Source organism: Schistocerca nitens, chromosome 6 (assembly GCF_023898315.1).
Source record: "Schistocerca nitens isolate TAMUIC-IGC-003100 chromosome 6, iqSchNite1.1, whole genome shotgun sequence".
NCBI lineage: Eukaryota > Metazoa > Arthropoda > Insecta > Orthoptera > Acrididae > Schistocerca > Schistocerca nitens.
Window position 1 is genome coordinate 371,454,843 of NC_064619.1, and position 22,469 is coordinate 371,477,311.

Here is a 22,469-nt window from a genome sequence, read left to right on the forward strand (position 1 = left end):
CAATTGGAAGTCCAGGCCTGGGTCGCCAATGCGGGAGATGAACTGCAGTGGGTGATATAAGGAGACGGTGATTCGGATGCTCAAGAGAACTACAAACGTGTGCAACGTAATTGGCCAGCAGCTGTGCACACCTAACCTGCATTGGAGGGACCCTGGCCTCCAAAAGGACAATAGTCACCGGGCTCATCCTAAAAGCTCCTGTCGCTAGGCAAAGGCCACAATGGTGCCCTGGGTCGAGTAAAAGCAACACTGAGGGTGCCGTCGAACCATGAACCAGACTCCCATAGTCGAGGCAGGATTGAACAAGGGCTCTGTAGAGCTGCAGCAGTGTAGAGTGATCTGCACCCCAGTTGGTATTGCTCAGGCAGCAAAGGGCATTGAGCTGCTGCCAGCACTTCTGCTTAAGCTGACAAAGGTGAGGAAGCCAAGTTAATCGGGCGTCGAAAAACAGTCCTAAGAATCAATATGTCTCGACTACAGTGATTGGATTGTCACAAAGTTCTGGTTCTGGATGAACGGTATGATGCCGACAGAAGTACATAACACACAACTTTGGGGCCGAAAACTGGAAGCTGTAGTAGACACCACTCAGCAACACCAGTACTGGTGGAGCAGTACAAAATGCGGAAGTCGTCTGCATACAGAGAAGGTGAGACGGACAGTCCTACAGCTGCTGCTAGACCATTAATAGCCACTAAAAATAGAGATACACACAATACAGGATCCTGTGGGACCCCATTCTCCTGTATATGGGGTGAACAATGGGAGGCACCAACTTGGGCATGGAAAGTACGAAGCGACAGGAAATTTTGGACAAAAGACAGGAGCTGGCCTTGGAGACCCCACTCGTATAATGTGGGAAGGATATGATGTCAGGTTGTGTCATACACTTTTCATAAATCAAAAAGGACGGCAACCAGTTGTTGGCATCTGGAAAAGGCTGTTCAGATGGCAGATTCGAGACACAAGATTATCAGTGGTAGAGCAACCTTGGTGGAAGCTGCCCTGACATGGAGCTAGTAGGCCACATGACTTCAGGACCCAACCCAACTGCCGACATACCATATGTCCCAGCAGCTTACAAAGAACGTTGGTGAGGCTGATGGGCCAATAGCTATCCACATTAAGCGGGTTTTTATGGTTTGAGGACCAGAATGATGGTGCTCTCCCGCCATTGTGATGGAAAGACGCCTTCACACCGGATCCGATTGAAGATCACACGGAGATGTCGCTTGTAGTCAGATGACATATGTTTAATCATCTGACTGTGGATCTGATTTGGCCCAGGAGCTGTGTCGGGGTATTTGTGCAAGGGCACTGAGGAGCTCCCACTCTGTAAATAGGGTGTTATAAGATTCATTGTGGCATGTAGTGAATGAGAGGACTTCCTCTTCCAGCCACCGTTTGAGAGTGTGAAAGGCCGGGGGGGTAATTCTCAGACACAGAGGTTCGAGCATAGTGCTCAGCAATTGCATTTGCGTCGGTAGACAACATTCCATTTACATTAACACTGGGAGCACCTACTGGGGTCTGGTACCCGAAAACACGTTTGATCTTAGCCCAGACTTGGGAAAGCGATGTATGGCACCCAATGGTCAAGACATATCTCTCCCAACACTCCTGCTTCCATTGTTTGATAAGTTGGCAAACGCGGGCATGCAGCTGTTTAAAGGCTATGAGGTGCCCCAGAGTAGGGAGCCACCTATGCTGCTTTAGAGCTCAAAGATGCTCCTTAATCGCTTCAGCAAATTCCGGCGACCACCAAGGGACTGCCTTTCACCGGGGGGCACCCTAAAGAGCGAGGGTCATGTTTGCTGCCACAGTAATGATTGTTGTAGTCACCTGCTCAACCATCACATCGATGTTACCATTTGGGGGAGATTCAAAGGTGACAGCTGAGGTCAAAGTTTCCGCCTTGTTTAAAGCCCACCTGGGCAGGTGTCTGTGGGCCTGATGCCGGGGCAGTGACAGGAAAATAGGGAAGTGGTCACTACAACACAGGTCTTCATGTGCTCTCCAGTGGACAGATGGGAGAAGTCCTGGGCTGCAAATTGATAAATCAATGGCTGAGTAACTACCACGAGTCACACTGAAATGTGTGGTGGCCCCAGTACATGAGAGGCAGAGGTCGAAGTGAGACAGTAAAGTTTCGACATCTCTGCCTTGGACAGTAAGCTCGGTGCCACCCCACAAGGTGTTATGGGCATTAAAATCTCCCAAAAGTAGGAAAGGTTTAGGGAGTTGATCAATCAGTGCAGTTAATACATTCAGGGATACTGCACCATCTGGAGGAAGATATACATTGCAGACAGTTATTTCCTGTGTTGTCCTTACTCTGGCAGCCATAACTTCAAGAGGGGTTTGAAGGGGCACAGGTTCAATACAGACTGAGTTTAGGACATAAACGTAAACTCCATCTGACACTCGATTATAGTTGCTACGGTTCCTGTAATATTCCTTATAGCCGGTGAGGGCAGGGGCCCGCACTGCTGGGAACCAGGTTTCCTGGAGGGCAATGGAGAAAGCAGGTATAAAGCTTAAAAGTCGCCGTAGGTCAGCCAGGTGGTGGAAAAAACCGCCACAATTAGACTGGAGGATGACGTCATCGTTAGACTGGGAAGGCATGGAACATTCAATAAGGCAGTTTACGCCTCTGGGTCACCTGCTGCCACCGACTTTTTGCCTGAGCAGTCTATAACCATTGTGCCTGATGGTCCAGTGAGATCTAGGTCTTCATCAGACGCCAGCATCTCCACCTCATCCGCAGACACAGAGCTTGTAGGTAGTGGTGGTGTGGGTGCCACCACAATTCTCTTGGTCTTGGGGACATTCTTTTTGGACTTCTCTTGCTGCTCCTTGGGTTTCCCTGGCTGGGAGGCCTTCACTGATTCAGTCTCTGGGATTGAGGGTGAGCATGAAGCCCTATGACCAGCTGCTTTTGGGCTCTTCAGTCACTGGTGGGAGTCATCTTTCCCTCTAGCAGAAACCTGGGAAGTGAGTGACCCAAGGGACCCCTTCCTAGCAAGAGGAGCCGAAGAAGACTTATGCTTCTCCAGCTCAGAAGTAGGGGACTGATATCCCCGATGGTTGGGAGGGGGCTCCCAAAGTAGGTGGTGTGGGAGCAACAGGGAGGGAAGTGCCGCCCCCCCCCCCCCCCACATGTGTAGTCTTCTGGTTCTGAGAGGTGACAGGAATGCAAGGAACTGATGGGGCGACAACCGTTATAGCAGCGGCGTAAGAGGAGCTCATAGCCAGAGAATGTAGACACTCAAATTTCCCCTTAGCCTCAGTGTAGGTCAGTCGGTCCAGGGTCTTATATGCCATGACTTTCCTCTCTTTCTGTAAAACCCCACACTCTGTCGAGCAAGGTGAATGATGCTCTCCGCAGCTGACGCAGATGGGAGGCAGGGCACTTTGAGTACTGGGATGTGATGGACGTCCACAATCTCGACATGTGACGCTGGAAGTACAGCAGGAAGACATATGGCTGAACTTCCAGTAGTTAAAGCACTGCATTGGGGGAGGTATATATGGCTTGATGTCACAGCCGTAGACTATCACTTTGACCTTCTCGGGCAATGTGTCATCCTCGAAGGCCAAGATGAAGGCACCAGTGGCAACCTCATTATCCCTTGGACCCCGATGGACGGCCGGACGAAATGAACACCTCGCTGCTCTAAATTGGCGCACAGCTCGTCATCAAACTGTAAAAGGAGGTCCCTGTGCAATATAATACCTTGGACCATATTTAAGCTCTTATGGGGTGTGATGGTAACAGAAACATCCCCCCACATGTCACAAGCGAGCAATGCCCATGACTGGGCAGAGGATGCTGTTTTTATCAAAACTGACCCAGAGCACATTTTGGACAAGCCCTCCACTTCCCCAAACTTGTTCTCCAAATGCTCCACAAAAAACTGAGGCCTCATGGACATGAAAGATTCCCCAACTCTCGGACCTAGGAGGTACTGGGGCGAATAAGCTTCACTGCCATCCTTAGCCTGGCTTTCCTCCCATGGTGTGACCAGGGAGGGAAACAATTTGGGGTCATATTTCTTAGCACTGAAGTTAGACTTTGCCCACTTAGAGACTGCTGGCAGCAGACCACCAGCAAGAGACGATGTACTACGCTTCATGACGTGTCATCCGCCCTGATGCCACCCACTTCGAGCAGGGTACCTCCCCACAGGTGCCACCCAGCCGCAGCAAAGGCCACCTAGCATGATGGCCATTGCCAGGAGTTCCGATGCCCCAGGCTGACAGGCACCTTCTCCTTGGCATACGTGGGGAGTTAATAGTGCAGGCATCCGCAGAGTGATCCCTGTGAAGTCAGGGGGCTACAACCAACAGGGTACATGGTGGCCCCATCACAAAGGACTGGCTACCGAGCTGGATATGAGGTGCAAAGAATTCCATGGTCATCGTCGGCACAGAAAATGACACTGCATAGTGGGTGGAGGAAAACACACCCAGGAAGGTGTCCTTGCCCAAGAGATGGAAGATGAGCAGGACTGCAATGCCTTGACGAGAAAGTGGGCTAAAGATTTCAGTGCACGATGGACATGATGCACCATGTAAGGCGCCCTTCTCCAACTGGCTCGCTCATCAGGAAAATTTAAAAAAAATGGTCAAACCCTACATGGGACCATCACATCAAGGCCAAAATGTGTGAGACTCCTTTTAGTTGCCTATTACGACAAGCAGGAATACCTCAGGCCTATTCTAGCCCCCCAAGCCCACAGGGGTGTATGGATCAGTGGCATCAATAAGTTTCTTACTTACACAAATGTAAAAAATGAGTTCATATGAAATGTTACTTTTATTTATGTCCAAATAATTACAAATAAACAGAACTGTAAAATATTATCGCAAATAAAATTTTTTTCCAATTATTCCTTTTTTTTTCCATGTCATCTGCCATGATCCCCATTTGGGGCTTTCTGGAAGGGGGAAAAAAGCTGATATACTTTTGAAAAATGTATTATGTAGATAAAAGTGTTATGTCAAGTTCAAATCTCTTACACAAATAAACAGAATTTCTCAGGAAATTTAAAAAAAAAAGATGTGAAAATCATTGTAACTGTATGATAAATTTTTGACATGTCTCCTGTAAGCAAACCAAATGGATTGCAGACGTACGCTATGAGATGAATAAAACACATTTCACAATTCTAGTAAACATAACTTTTCAAACTACCTTAGTAAATACAGATGAGACTGAGATGGGGCTGTAGTTTTCAATTCTAAATTTATCACCTTTCTTGTTAATTGGGGTACTTGTGCTATCTTTAGTCTACCCGGGTAACTACCTGATGCAGTTACACCAAATTTGCTGCTGTGGCCACAGCATCAGATATATTACATGTGCACCTTTTTAATGTGTCGATAAACAATTCATCATAGCCTGCTGATTTTTTATTTACCTATGTTTTTTTAATTCCTTGCTAGTAGTTGCGGCCAAATATAAGCTTTGTTTGACTAGGATGCCCTTGTATCTATATAGGAGATTGTTGAAATGTTCACTGATGGATTTTCCAACAGAAGAAAAGTACTCATTAAAAACATTCAACCCAATATTGGCTTTTGACAATACCCTGTTGTTTATGGTAATATCAAAAGTCAATTTGTTTCTATAGTTCACAAAGTTATTTATTACTCTCCAAACAGCTAAGCTTGTGTTAGTAAGAGTTCCCTAACAATGTGGGTACATAGGCCTATTTACTTTTACATTCTAATGGCAGATCTTTGTAATACTCATGATAATTCTTACATTCCACCTTTAGGCTATTATTAATACTATTCTCTAGCTTTGCACATTGGAAACGTCTGATTTCTTTTCTTGCCGTTTACACTCCATGACTTACGCAATCATTATTTTGATTATTTTTTGCCATTATTTACTGGCAAGATGATTTCTTGACATGAGACATAGAGGCAATAATATAAAGCTGATGCAAATTCACTGAAAGTAATGCAGTTCTTTTCACACCATAGTAAACTTTGTAGCATACTGTCGAGATCTTTAAGACTGTCACCATGAATGGTTCTTTTTGTCACATATTGTCTGTTTTGTTACTGGGATGGAGATTTTCAGCTTCTATCAGTACCTGTACAGCATCATGATCAGAAATGGCAAGCCTCACAACTGATGAACTGCACACAAAATGATACACATTGTCAATGCAAGACCACCTGTAGTGGATAAGGTTAAATTGATCTAGTATTATCACTACTTATTTCGACCCAGCGTCAATAGACAGCAAGTCAATGTTTGTATCTTAAGTTGTATTATGTTAATACAGCCATTTTTATTGCAGTGTTCACTGTGTCTGTCAAAAAGCAGGTCATTAAGAACAACAAAGAAAATATCTAGGCTACCACAGCAAGGCACGTAAAATCCTGTAATAATGAAGTTCTCTTTTCTGCCACTTATGGTCAATTGCTTGTTGCTCTATTATACCCTCCGTGGTGGAACTACATACATCTGTTATGTTTAGTTACTATTTGTAACTGCAAGGTTAGTTACACCACCACCACATTTCACTTTTCTGCTGAAGGCAGAGCAGAAGATCACGAAGAGTGGCTGACAGACACTAATAAGTTAATCTGAGTATGAATGTTTCATTTACAACAAAAACATCAGGATTATCAATTCCCGCAGTTATATCCAATTAAGTGGGCTTATTTCTGACACTTTGAAAGTTCTGTTGAATTAATTTGAATGTAAGTTTGGACTGGTAAACACTGGCTGCAGGTGTCACTCTACTGGGTGGTTTGTTCTTAAGGTTGTGAAAATTCCTCTGTATGATATTAGGGTCGAGTTTCTACAGCTGGTTTCGGGGTTACAGGCTGTCTAGCAAGCTTTACAAGTTTCCTGGCTTGCTTACAGTGGCTGTTTGTGTGGCAGATCATGTTTGGATGGGTTTTGCCATTCCAAGGCAACGCACTTATTTACGACGGTGTAAACTTTTGTCTGATTTCATTTTTAATTAATTTACTGACAATCATTTTACCTCTTTTATTCGTGTGCATACCATTATCTTGAATTTTTTTTTTTAACATAATCACTCCGTTATACGAGTCCTAACCGCTACTTACAAAATAAGATTTGGTATAATTTACAAGCAAGAACGCAATTTGCAAGCTGCTACTCTAAATTAAGAGTTCAAGACGAGCTCTTCGGAAACAGCATTGTAATAAGAATACGTGTATGATTCATTCACTAGACAGGTGCGGTAACGAAAATTATTACCAAATGTTTTCCTGCCCGTGGTTTGCGGGTTGTAAAAATGTTGAAGCATTGTCTCTCCTTCTGCCGAGCTGTGCCAGTCTAGTGATATAATATTTCCAACGCTGAGATTCATTTCTTAAAAGTAAAAAGTTTTCGTTTAGCAAACCACTTGACACATGCGCAACAGCTACACGATCATACAGTACACGACGCTTGTTCAGTCGCGCACTGAGCCACTGACGCACTCGTAAACGTAAACACGGAACACCAATATAATACTGCTGACAGAACATTGCAGCGATGCTAGCGCTCGAAGTGGTAACATTTCACATTGCAGTGAACAGAAGACAAGCTACTTTTATGATCAAATTTACAGCGAGGTCATAGATTTGATCATATTTGTTTGACGACTGTCGAGATTTGACAAAGTTCTCTATTACTCCATCAAATTTCTTTGACATAGATATTTGACATACCAACTTTGACAAAGAAATATGATAGTGTAATACTGGCCGAAGTCCATTTCTTAATGCTGACTGCCGCTTTAACATAGTCTGTCCGAATGATGCAGACTTTTCACAGAACAGGAGGCCAGATGCCAACAGCAAGGTGACAGTGCTGTATGTAGCCTCGTGCACTCTTTGGGAGTGACATAACCAACAGAGAGAGTACCTAGCCATTGCCATATTTAATCAGCTTGCCAAACGTCTCGAACATGGCTCGTTTAACTCGTTGCGTTCATCTGAATTCTGTGTAACCCATGTTATGACATTTTTCTGATGTCAAGAATTTTGGGATTTCGCCGATACCTGTGATTTTTGGGTGTTCCATCGGTGCTAAATAATCCTTTGGCATCCACTGTTAATGAAGGCGCGAACAGACTTGTCGGCAGTCTTAAGATGTCCTCAGAAATATTAGTTACCTAAACCCCATTTCATCCAGGCCAGACGAAAGCAGGGGGCAAAATCGCTGGGGCCCAAGCCTCACTGGGGACCCCAGTCTGTCAAAAGTTCGGATCCCCCAGGGTGCTCTGTTGGAAAATATCATTACTATCCTAAAATAAATTTTGTATTTTATTAGGTTTTAGCACGAGTAGTGACTTGACCCGGGGTCTAGCCATCTCCTCTCCACACTGTCTGAGCTCTGTAGCTAGCGACCAATAAGGAGCCACCAGACCACCAATGAAAAAGTGCTGTGCATCAGGCGCAAATGTCTGCGCACATCACATCTGCGCAGACAGATCGTTGCGTGTGGACAGAAGATTTGCACCAACCTAAGGTGTGTACAAACCTGGAATTGGAGTTGGAGGTTTGAGCGAAACCTCTCAAATCTGTGGGTTCAACCACATTTGCGCAGATAAGTTGGAGCGTGTGGACAGGAGATCGCCGCAAATCTGGCGCGAAACAGCTGTTTGCTCAGTCTAGTGTTTGTATCTGTGCGCACAGAGCATTAAAATGGCCGATACTCGTCAGTGTTCTCGAGAGTTTGTAAGTGAATTCATTGAAATATATAGAAACCACCCATGTTTGTGGAAGATTAAAAGTAAAGAATATAGTGACCGAGACAAAAAGACAGCAGCATACAATGCTCTAATTGAAAAATTGCGGGCAGTTGAGCCACGGCAAACAGAGAAACGGCAATAAAAAAAAAATCGTTGCGAACTGGCGAAATTATTTGCAGATGGGTGTCGAAACTTATCTCTTAAAGCTTGTAACCCCTCATATTATGAGAAAAAAATACTTGTATGAGAAGGGCAATTTCTTCTCATAAACGGCTGGCGTAACATTAAGATTCCTAGCAACAGGAGGGAGCTACAAGGATTTGGAATTTTCAACTGCAAAATCGAAACAAGCGTTGAGTGAAATAATACCCAACACATGTGAAGCTATTTATACTGTCCTGAAGGATGAGTTCATGAAAGCAAGTCAAGTAAATTAAGTCTGTCAGCGAACTGTTTACCGAAAAGAGTTATCCAAAGTTCAGAAATCTAGAAGATCTGGTGTAGGAGTAGATCAAGTATGCCAGCCAACGTTATGGTATTTTAATCTGCTTGGCTTTCTTAGTGATCAAGAAACGCCAAGACCATGCAGGAGTACAATTGAAGATGAAATTGGAGTGTCAATGAGCCAGGAAATGAAACACGAGATAATGTAAAACAAAACAGGTTCGCCCTGCAACTCTCGCAGTAAATGTACGTGAGAAAACTGCTTTCGCTTTAGCAGCCACTGTCTACACCATTTTGACCGCCTTCTCTGTTTCCTGCGGTTGGTCTGAATGTTTTTTGCAACACAAGTTGCGAACACAGACCACAACAGAACTTCCTCCATTTCTATATTTCAAAATAACTGAATTAAGTTTTTGACGTTTACGGGGAGCGTAGTCGCTTGCCACTGATATTTCTTTTCTGCACCGACAGATGGCGGGCGAGTAGTAGAATGGGGTTTGTGTCGTGTGAACACACCACATTTGCAGCGATCTTTTGCATGTACAGACATCTGTGCCAATGTCTGCGCAGACAGATCGTTGCGTGTGGACCGGGCTTTACAGATGTCAGTGTTGCCAAGTCAGCAATATTATAGTTTACCTCCAGCAAAGTATGGTTGCAGGTGGCAGTTTTACTCTTCTGTGAACGAATAAAAGAAACAAAAGAATGCGAGGACCGAGCGCCGTATACTTTGTCAGCTCTCTTCGCGTCAACGGGAGATAGCAACCGCCGATGTCGAAATAAAGAATTACGGTAACTTCGCCGTCTCTGGGATACCCCTTGCTGTTCCTAAATATCACAGTTCCCGTGCACACCCATCACCTGTCAGTTGAACCAGAGTGGGGAACTACCGAAGAGTAGTTATATGTTAACAGGATGTGGCAGTGTTCAAGCTGTGAAATATAGAACAAGTCTGGGACGCAGTATGGCCGCTCAAGCACTCTAAGCCCTCCTGACAAAGTCGTTACAGTTTTCCTGGTCTGAGAGCTATGGCGATCAGCTCTCAATAGACAGAGGTTGTCGCCTACAAGAGAGGCCTAATGTGTCAGAGTGTGACTACCTGAGATCCTGCTCTGCTGCAGTCTCAGGTACTGCCGGCGAGCTAACTCCTGGCGCTGTTGACACAACACTTATTACTCGCAAAAGCTCTCTGAGATACAAAAACTGTAATGCGTGTACCTAACTTAAGGCCTACAGTTTTGTACGCAGTGATACCGAGAGCTGACCCCAATGCGCCTCAACCTCGTCTCCAGAGTTTTGAGTTCGCAGCTCTAACAGTGATTTATTTTACACACTTTTGACAGCTGTAGGTACTGATGTGCAAGACTGCTACTTGATTTAAATGGTGTCAACATGATGGAATCTAATAAAGTCTAGGGCAATGAAGAGAATAGAAAAAGAGCGAAAGAGGAGAAAGGGACAAACGCTCAGACAAGCATATTTAGCCTCGGGTTTCTCTCCGCCTCAGTGTATGAAGATAAAGAAAACGATAAAAACCAGTCACCTGATGTTCACGCTGCAGTAGTGGAAAACGATAAGAATAAATCTCCGATGCGACTGTGGAATAATTTCCATTTATTAATTTCTCAGTTCGTGTAATTCTATTTCCTCGAGTGCACTTTTATATGAAATTTCCATTTATACCCAGATAGCTTGAAAGCCAGCTAATCATTTTTAGTTGCCTTTTCATTAATTGAAGCACACTTGGTCTGCGTAACTTAACGTCCTTGCAGATCATTTCCAGGCTGTGTTTTAATCCTCTCTCTTCTCTCACTGCCTTCCTCAATTCAGTACTGTGATAAATAAAGTAAGAGCACAGCCCAGAATAATTAATTGTTCACCAAATAAGATCCTCCTCAAAGACTACGTTGGTGGGGAGGTTTGTGTGTATCCACTGAGCCATGCTGGCGAGAGCTATGCTCCCGGTAGGGTCACTCATTCCAGCAGGTCAGTTGGTGAGATTCCAGACAAGAAGTAGTCCTCCGAGGGGGCTCCTGTCTTGTGAGTATGTAGGTGGCAGCTACATGGGCTTTTAGCTAAGTCTGACATTACTTCCACTTACTTGTGCCAGGCTTCTTCTGTTTTCTTTCCTATCGGCCTCCCTTGGCCAACTCTTACTCTTTCGACCCCAATGGTATTAGGTTTCGAGGCCTGAGGGTGTCTTTCATTTCTCTTTTCTATTCTCCAACAATCAAAGGTTGGCAAAGGACTCTGCTCAGACTGCTGATACCTGTTTGCAGAAAGAAAACTATGGGAAATGTCCACTGAAATTTGAGAAATCAATCAGATCTCCCCCACATGAACCATGGACCTTGCCGTTGGTGGGGAGGCTTGCGTGCCTCAGCGATACAGATGGCTGAACCGTAGGTGCAACCACAACGGAGGGGTATCTGTTGAGAGGCCAGACAAACATGTGGTTCCTGAAGAGGGGCAGCAGCCTTTTCAGTAGTTGCAGGGGCAACAGTCTGGACGATTGACTGATCTGGCCTTGTAACATTAACCAAACCGGCCTTGCTGTGCTGGTACTGCAAACGGCTGAAAGCAAGGGGAAACTACAGCCGTAATTTTTCCCGAGGACATGCAGCTTTACTGTATGATTAAATGATGATGGCGTCCTCTTGGGTAAAATATTCCGGAGGTAAAATAGTCCCCCATTCGGATCTCCGGGCGGGGACTACTCAGGAGGACGTCGTTATCAGGAGAAAGAAAACTGGCATTCTACGGATCGGAGCGTGGAATGTCAGATCCCTTAATCGGGCAGGTAGGTTAGAAAATTTAAAAAGGGAAATGGATAGGTTAAAGTTAGATATAGTGGGATTAGTGAAGTTCGGTGGCAGGAGGAACAAGACTTTTGGTCAGGTGATTACAGGGTTATAAATACAAAATCAAATAGGGGTAATGCAGGAATAGGTTTAATAATGAATAAAAAAATAGGAGTGCGGGTTAGCTACTACAAACAGCATAGTGAACGCATTATTGTGGCCAAGATAGACACAAAGCCCATGCCCACTACAGTAGTGCAAGTTTATATGCCAACTAGCTCTGCAGATGATGAAGAAATTGATGAAATGTATGACGAGATAAAAGAAATTATTCAGGTGGTGAAGGGAGACGAAAATTTAATAGTCATGGGTGACTGGAATTCGTCAGTAGGAAAAGGGAGAGAAGGATTGGGGGGAAGAAATGAAAGAGGAAGCCGCCTTGTAGAATTTTGCACAGAGCATAACTTAATCATAGCTAACACTTGGTTCAAGAATCATAAAAGAAGGTTGTATACCTGGAAGAATCCTGGAGATACTAAAAGGTATCAGATAGATTATATAATGGTAAGACAGAGATTTAGGAACCAGGTTTTAAATTGTAAGACATTTCCAGGGGCAGATGTGGATTCTGACCACAATCTATTGGTTATGATCTGCAGATTGAAACTGAAGAAACTGCAAAAAGGTGGGAATTTAAGGAGATGGGACCTGGATAAACTGAAAGAACCAGAGGTTGTAGAGAGTTTCAGGGAGAGCATAAGGGAACAATTGACAGGAATGGGGGAAAGAAATACAGTAGAAGAAGAATGGGTAGCTCTGAGGGATGAAGTAGTGAAGGCAGCAGAGGATCAAGTAGGTAAAAAGACGCGGGCTAATAGAAATTCTTGGGTAACAGAAGAAATATTGAATTTAATTGATGAAAGGAGAAAATGTAAAAATGCAGTAAATGAAGCAGGCAAAAAGGAATACAAATGTTTCAAAAATGAGATCGACACGAAGTGCAAAATGGCTAAGCAGGGATGGCTAGAAGACAAATGTAAGGATGTAGAGGCTTGTCTCACTAGGGGTAAGATAGATACTGCCTACAGGAAAATTAAAGAGACCTTTGGAGAGAAGAGAACCACTTGTATGAATATCAAGAGCTCAGATGGCAACCCAGTTCTAAGCAAAGAAGGGAAAGCAGAAAGGTGGAAGGAGTATATAGAGGGTTTATACAAGGGCGATGTCCTTGAGGACAATATTATGGAAATGGAAGAGGATGTAGATGAAGACGAAATGGGACATAAGATACTGCGTGAAGAGTTTGACAGAGCACTGAAAGACCTGAGTCGAAACAAGGCCCCGGGAGTAGACAACATTCCATTAGAACTACTGACGGCCTTGGGAGAGCCAGTCATGACAAAACTCTACCATCTGGTGAGCAAGATGTATGAGACAGGCGAAATACCCACAGACTTCAAGAAGAATATAATAATTCCAATCCCAAAGAAAGCAGGTGTTGACGGATGTGAAAATTACCGAACTATCAGTTTAATAAGTCACAGCTGCAAAATACTAACGCGAATTCTTTACAGACGAATGGAAAAACTGGTAGAAGCAGACCTCGGCGAAGATCAGTTTGGATTCCGTAGAGATGTTGGAACACGTGAGGCAATACTAACCTTATGACTTATCTTAGAAGAAAGATTAAGAAAAGGCAAACCTACGTTTCTAGCATTTGTAGACTTAGAGAAAGCTTTTGACAACGTTAACTGGAATACTCTCTTTCAAATTCTGAAGGTGGCAGGGGTAAAATACAGGGAGCGAAAGGCTATTTACAATTTGTACAGAAACCAGATGGCAGTTATAAGAGTCGAGGGACATGAAAGGGAAGCAGTGGTTGGGAAGGGAGTGTGACAGGGTTGTAGCCTCTCCCTGATTTTATTCAATCTGTATATTGAGCAAGCAGTAAAGGAAACAAAAGAAAAAGTCAGAGTAGGTATTAAAATCCATGGAGAAGAAATAAAAACTTTAAGGTTCGCCGATGACATTGTAATTCTGTCAGAGACAGCAAAGAACTTGGAAGAGCAGTTGAACGGAATGGACAGTGTCTTGAATGGAGGATATAAGATGAACATCAACAAAAGCAAAACGAGGATAATGGAATGTAGTCAAATTAAATCGGGTGATGCTGAGGGGATTAGATTAGGAAATGAGACACTTAAAGTAGTAAAGGAGTTTTGCTATTTAGGGAGCAAAATAACTGATGATGGTCGAAGTAGAGAGGATATAAAATGTAGACTGGCAATGGCAAGGAAATTGTTTCTGAAGAAGAGAAATTTGTTAACATCGAGTATAGATTTAAGTGTCAGGAAGTCATTTCTGAAAGTATTTGTATGGAGTGTAGCCATGTATGGAAGTGAAAGATGGACGATAACCAGTTTGGACAAGAAGAGAATAGAAGCTTTCGAAATGTGGTGCTACAGAAGAATGCTGAAGATAAGGTGGGTAGATCACGTAACTAATGAGGAGGTATTGAACAGGATTGGGGAGAAGAGAAGTTTGTGGCACAACTTGACTAGAAGAAGGGATCGGTTGGTAGGACATGTTTTGAGGCATCAAGGGATCACAAATTTAGCATTGTAGGGCATCGTGGAGGGTAAAAATCGTAGAGGGAGACCAAGAGATCAATACACTAAGCAGATTCAGAAGGATGTAGGTTGCAGTAGGTACTGGGAGATGAAGAAACTTGCACAGGATAGAGTAGCATGGAGAGCTGCATCAAACCAGTCTCAGGACTGAAGACAACAACAACAATCAGAGCTCAAGGATTTCAATGCAGCTCTGCCAACAAACCCTACTCCCACTACCTAGAGACCCCTAGACAATGTATGACACACAGTGGATACAGGCTACAAAGGCAAGGGGAGAGAATGAAAGGCGGACTTATTTCAGGCGCCTTTAAATAACCGGAATGTATCGGCTAAGGGAGATAACCCCAAAAGAAAATCCTGGTCCTCCTAGAAGGGGGTTAACCAGATTGCTGGTAACCGACTCTCAGAAAACACAGACTACTCCCAGTATCCAAATGAGCCTCTGGAACAGGACGGTGTCAAAGGTCAATGACAAGGCTATGAAAAAGGACACACGAAAATGGATAAATGGACACATCAAAGTAACAACCTGAAATGTGAGATGAATTTTTTTTCCCCAAAAGGAGGTAGAACTAGTAAATATACTAAGCAACATGAATATCGATGCTGTAGCACTCACATAAATGAAAAAGAAATTAAGAGGAAATAAATATTTAGGGGATTACATTATGTTGTATAGTGGTGTTGAACAACGTAAAAGAGCAACCCACTACTCCTGCATAAAAAATGGGATAAAGACATCCAAGATTATACATACGTAAGTGAAAGAATACTTAAAGTCAGGCTGAAACTCATAAGGGGTAACGCAACCTTTATAAGTGTATATGCACCTGAAGAAGTGAAAAAACATGAGTCGGAAAGCTTCTATGAAGAACTACAGAAGACTGAGTAAATACAGTGCTGCTGATCAGACATTGCTCGAGTGATGAGACAAAAGTATCTACAAGACATCACTAGTACAATTAAGCCAAATGCTTGTTTCCAGGATGTGGCAGCAAGAAACGCTGAAATGGATGATCTGGATTCTGAATGTGTTGCCGTGTTCCTGGCTGGCACAAACGATGTGGCTAGGAATGAAACAAGAAGACTTCAGCTTTCCCTTAACGAAACATTACATCGTTTAAGAAACACTAATGTCCTAGTTTTCTCAGTGCCTCACCGCCATGATCTACCCATGTGGTCCTGCGTCAATTTAGAAGTAAGAAAAGCAAATGAAATTATGTTTAATATTTGTAAGAAATATACGATGTATTATTTGTGGACATCAGTAGATTAGGAAGTAGATTTCATACATTACACGGACTTTACCTGAACAGTCTTGGTAAAAAAAACTATGTAAGTGAAAGAGTTCTCGAATTTTCCAAAATGTAGTATTAGACTTTGGGACTAAATTAAGTAAGAGTAGTTCTACATCAATCCAATATAGTAACATGAAAGCAGGTTTAAAGAGCCAGGGAAACGCGAGTCACTGACCAAGCCTAGTCCAGACCAGGCTTGCTCACTTCCTGTTGACCAGGGCCTAACTCATACTAAAAACAGCAAATAAATAGTTCAGCAGGCAGTATCTCCAAATCTAATAACATTATACCTAACTATACCGCTAAGATTATGTTTCTTAACATACAGGGCTTATTGCATGTTCTGATCGAGGAAAAGCAAATAGAAGTTCTTGGTTTAGCTGAACATTGGATGAACCCTGATGGCCTCAACTTGACAGGCATTCCAGATTTTAAAGTAGCCTCTTACTTTTGCCATAAAGATAAGAAATGAGGTGGCTCTGCCATTTTAATTAAGAACCACCTTGTTTTTGAGCCACTACCTAGTGTAACAAATTTATTTGTCGAGGAAACTTTTGAAATATCTGCCTGTTACATTGTGACTTATGGAACAGCCTTTATCTGTATTTACAGAAACCCAGTATTGGAAAATAAGAGAGAATTATTTGAAAGGTTGGACATCTTATTAAACACATTGTTTTTAATGAAAGTTAATGTAATTCTGATGGCTGATTTTAATATTAATTTCAACTCCAGTACTTCAACAACTTGGAAATAAATAGCTTAGTTAAAAGCTATTGGATGAATATCATGCTGAAGAATGTCGTCATAAGACCTGGTAGTGTAAACATGGGTACTTGTATAGACAATATTGTTACAAACTTTTCATTCTTCAAAATATGATACAAATGTGATTGACACTCTTCTTTCTGATCATCATGGAATTATTATTCATGTAAACATCATGGAATTATTATTCATGTAAACATCATGGAATTATTATTCATGTAAACATCATGGAATTATTATTCGTGTAAACATGGTTGCAATGATTTTTAATGTCACCAAGCCTTCTGTGATTTATAAGACACAATGTACAATTAGTGACTGTAATATATCTGTTTTTCTAAAATGTCTCAGAGAAATTAATTGATTGTGTGTGTATGGTAACACTGGAGCACAATACCAGTTCAACAACTTTCTTGAATTATTCATGTGGGCAGTTAACATTGGCCTACCACTAAAGAACAAATGTGTTAAAATGAGCAGGGTATCGACTATAAATAAAAATAAGTGGTACACACAGGAACTACAAAAACTTAAAGATCAATGCAACAATTTCTACTACCTAGCAAAGAATTCATCTCATCTGCATGCCAAAGTAAGATATAAAGAATGCAAATATCAGTACAGAATGGGTATTAAGAAAGTTAAATTAGAATATAATTGCAAATTGGTTGCACAAGCTATTAATAAACCAAAAGAAATGTGGAAAATCATTAATGAGAATCTAGCAACGGGTAGCAAAGAATTTGTATCTAGATCCAAAATTAGTGCTGATAGTTTTAATAATTATTTTGTAAACAGTGTAGATAGTATAGTTACTAAGATACCTGATAGTAAACATGAACCTAGCTACTATTTGGATATTGCCTATAAAAACCGAAATGCTACGGAAAATGTGTTTTATTTTGAACACATTTGTGTAGAAGATGTACACTCTGTCATTCTTTCTCTTAGCAAAAGTGATTCACTGGATATTTACAATATCATCTCTAAAATATTGAAACTTAGTAGTCATAATATAGCAGAGGTTCTCTGTCACATCATAAACTACTAGTTTGATAGAAGTTGTTTCCCTGAAAAATTAAAGTAGCTAAAATAATCCCTGTCCACAAAAAAGGTGATAATAATTTGCCTAGCAGTTATAGGCCAGTTTCTCTTGTGCCACTTTTATCCAAGGTCATTGAGACACTAGCGAGTATTCAAATAATCAATTTTCTAGATTCTCGTCAATTACTTTCAAATAGCCAGTTTGGGTTTAGGAAAAATCTATCAACATGTGATCAGTTATAGCAAAAGAAGAAAAATTTATTGTAAGTACAAAGTTTTTTGATTTATCAAAAGCATTTGACACTGTGTGCGTAACACTCTGCTGCTGAATTTAAAAACTCTAGGTTTCTCAGTCTCTGCTGTTAAAATTATTCAGTCATACTTATCTAATAGATCTCAAACTGTTTACTTCAATAACCAATTTTCTAGTTTCTTACCCATTAACCATGGTGTTCCTCAAGGGTCAATCTTGGGCCCTCTCTTGTTCATATTATATATGAATGACCTACCTAGCAATTTAATAGATGATACTACAAACTGTTACTTGTATCCAGCTGATATCAGTTTAAGTGTTACAGTGCCTACAGACAATGACATAAATAACTCTACTTCACTCAAGGTAGATATACTTTCTGGCTAGTGCAATGCCAATAGCTTGTCTATGAACATAAATAAAACACAGGAATTAAACATTTCGTATAACAATGGAATGACGTTAGAGACTGTTCCTGTTCTTGGCATTGTTTTGCAATATAATTTAGGCTGGTTGGCACAAGTGAATCATTTAACACCAAAAATTTCTGAAGAAATATTTATGCTCAGAAAATTACAAGCAACAGTAGATGAGAAAATTTAGTTTTCTGTCTACTATAGTTCTGTTCACTCTTATTTGACGTTTGGGACAATCTTGTGGGGAAATAATTGCTACTCAAAATGCGTATTTCCAGCCCAGAAAAAAGCTGTGAGACTGATATGTAAAGAACTCACTGTAGAGAATTATTTATTAAACTTAGTATTATGACCTTGCCATGTATATTCATATTTCAATGTCTCTTGTACATTAAAAAGAACTTGTTTAGTTTTGATCTGATTTCTGATGTACATAGTTACAACACACGACACTGTAATGATGTAAAAAACGACTACTGCTCATATACCAAAACTCTAAACAGCTCGAAACACACGTCTGTAAAGCTATTTAATAAACTATCAGAGTCAGTTAAGAGTCTAGAGCTGAAAAAAATGTAAGATATTTGTAAGAACTTTATTAATTCAAAATTGTTTTTATACAATGGAAGATTTCTGTGAGCATAATTTCTAACATAGATTAATTATTTGTGTAGTTATTGTCATTATTGTCTGTACATTTATTGACGTTGCTTATACAAGCTTTACATTCCTGTAAACATTTTTTTTGAGCAATCAATCAATCATTATGATGGCTGATTTCAATGTCAGAATAGGAAATATTCCAGTAACAAATGTTATATGTCCGTTTGATGAATTGAAACGGAAAATTACTAAGACATTTTGTCACTTTCAACAATTTGAAAATCACAAATTCACTTTTTAAGAAAAAGGATATACACAAGTATACTTGGGCCAAGAGAGGTCTTAGATCAATAATTGACTACATCTTAGTAAATAAGATAGCAGGCCAAGTAAGGGACACAAGAGTTTATAGAGGACAAGGTATAGGATCAGATCATTTCTCAGTAATCTCCATAATAGATATTTTTACAAAATGGAAGAAAATAAATAAACAAGTAACAAACCAATAATATTAAAGCATTTATAAGGTATACGTACTTGAAGAGGACAGTATCAGACACCTGTACCAAAGGAGAGTAAATGAAGAACTAGCAAACTTACAAACTAAGGACAATATAGAAGAAAACTGGCAAACTCTGAAGAATACTGTATGCAGAGTTGCAGAAGAAGCTCTCGGTAAAAAGAAAAGAATACAGAACAGAAGAGGCCCAAAAATTTTGAATGAGGATATAATGAAAGCTGTCAAAGAAAATCAGGATGCATATACAGGGTGTTCCAAAAAGGTACGGCCAAACTTTCAGGAAACATTCCTCACACACAAATAAGGAAAAGATGTTATGTGGACATGTGTCCGGAAACGCTTAATTTCCATGTTAGAGCTCATTTTAGTTTCGTCAGTATGTACTGTACTTCCTCGATTCACAATCGACATCTGTGGGTTATCGAGAATCCGCACGCAATTGTGCAATCACGTCATCAACAGAGATTTTCTGTGAACGTTTGGGCAGGCATTGTTGGTGATGTCTTGATTGGGCTCCATGTTCTTCCACCTACGCTCAATGGAGCACATTATCATGATTTCATATGGGATGCTCTACTTGTGCTGCTAGAACATGTGCCTTTACAAGTACGACACAACATGTGGTTCATGCACGATGGAGCTCCTGCACATTTCAGTCAAAGTGTTTGTACGCTTCTCAACAACAGATTCGGTGACCGATGGATTGGTGGAGGTGGACCAATTCCATGGCCTCCATGCTCTCCTGACATCAACCCTCTTGACTTTCATTTATGGTGGCATTTGAAAGCTCTTGTCTACGCAACCACGGAACCAAATGTAGAGACTCTTCGTGCTTGCATTGTGGATGGCTGTGATACAATACGCCATTCTCCAGAGCTGCATCAGCGCATCAGGGATTCCATGCGATGGAGGGTGGATGCATGTATCCTCGCTAACGGAGGAGATTTTAAACATTTCCTGTAACAAAGTGTTTGAAGTCACGCTGGTACGTTATGTTGCTGTGTGTAGCCATTCCATGATTAACGTGATTTGAAGAGAAGTAATAAAATGAGCTCTAACATGGAAAGTAAGCGTTTCCAGACACATGTCCACATAACATATTTTCTTTCTTTGTGTGAGGAATGTTTCCTGAAAATTTGGCTGTACCTTTTTGTCACACCCTATATAAAATACTTAAGCAACCCCACTATGGAGAACAAACAATACTATAAGGAGAAAAGAAATAACATTAAATGCATGATAATGAAAGCATATGAGAAATTCTGGGATAGGTTTCACTCTAATATCGAACATGATATACACAGAAGACAACAAATGGTATATAAGGATTTAAAAACCCTAAACACAAAAGAAAGAGAGAAGATACAAATAAATAGTATTGAAGAAGAACAGTGGATAAATCAATATAGCGAATTGTGGTATGATCATACAGCACAAGAAACTGGAATCGAACAACTAGATGAGAAAGGATTAGATGAAATACAGTCTGACAAATTAACATCTGCACTAATATCACCTAAGAACAGAAAAGCAACAGGAAAAGACGGCATTGATGCTGAATTATTAAAATATGGAGAAATTATACACCAACAACTGCTACATCTCTTCAACAAATGTTGGAAACAGAAGAGTATTCCCAAAGACCAGAAAACAGCTAGAGTGATATCAGTTTTTAAAAAAGGAGATGAAAGCCTATGCATTAATTACAGAGGAATAAGTTTACTAGACTCAGCATACAAGGTGTATGGTAAGATTTTAAATACAGGACTTAAAAACATTGCAGAAGCAGTACTGAATGAGGAACAAACGGGTTTTAGGGAAGGACACTCCACAATAGATACAATTTTTATTCTACAGCAAATAACAGAAAAACGGAGAGAGTATAATAAAGAAACACACATTGCTTTTATTGATTTTAAAGAAGCTTTTGACAATGTCAATAGATAGAAACTTTGGGAAGTAATGACGAATTGCAGATATACAATGCATCTATTAAATGCAATAAAAAGTTTTTATCAAGTGACATATCACTCCAGATGTCAACGGTAAAACAACTAACGAGATACCAACTAAAAAGGGGTATGACAAGGCTGCTGCATCTCTCCAAATTTGTTCAACATCTACATTAATGAAATAATACATATATGGAAATCAGAATTTCAGAAAGGCATCTACCTAGACAGGAACATTCTTTTAAATAATTTACTATATGCTGATGATGCAGAGATCCTAACAGATAAGGAAGATGACCATCATGGAAATTTCAAAAGAAAAAACGAAGACAATGGCCTTCATTGAGAAAGAACCAATCAGAACCAAAATAGTGATAGATCAGAAGATTTTAGAGCAAGTAAACCGATTGAGTTGCCTCAGATGTGAAGTGACATATGGCTACAGCAGAAATGTTGAAATTAAGCTTAGTAAATTCAGCCAGATATGTGGAACAATTAATAGAAACCTAAAAAACAAAACCAGTAAAGATAATCAAATTAAATTTTACAAAACTGTTGCAGTTCGCACACTGCTCTGGGGAAGCGACGCCTGGGTGATTACCAAGGCAAGAAAGCCAGATTCAGGCACAAGAAATGTAATTCCTTAGAGGTGTTAAAGGTTGCACAAGAGAAGACAGGCTAAGAAATCAAGATATTAGAGAAGAACTGCAAATCTTTAGCCTACTACTACTACTACTACTACCACCACCACCACCACCACCACAACATGATCAGGCCCAGTGGACCGCACGCATCTACAAGTTTCCTCCTCCACTGTATTCTGTCCATTGATGCTGTCCGCCACCCATTCACATCTATTGACAGTTGGTTTAAATCTTCATGGAGACCATGTCTCTTTCCTGTAGGTGTGAAATCCAGGAGCTTCCGAGGCCATCTGTGATCCTCCATCCGGGCCACATGTCCGGCCCACTGCATTCGTTTGGCTTTGACAGTTCCTGCTATGTT

At 41.1% G+C, this 22,469-nt stretch overlaps 1 protein-coding gene across 1 annotated transcript in view; it reads right to left on the reverse strand.

The window, feature by feature from the left end:
- The window catches only part of LOC126262589 (ciliogenesis and planar polarity effector 2-like), a 31,312-nt gene extending 23,783 nt beyond the window's left edge, over positions 1-7,529 (reverse strand). Inside the window, exon 1 of the mRNA XM_049959327.1 lies at positions 7,253-7,529. Within this exon, the coding sequence (XP_049815284.1) occupies positions 7,253-7,364 (112 nt within the window). The 5' untranslated portion in view covers positions 7,365-7,529. The remainder of the gene's footprint in view (positions 1-7,252) is intronic.
- Between the last annotated feature and the right edge of the window lie 14,940 nt (positions 7,530-22,469).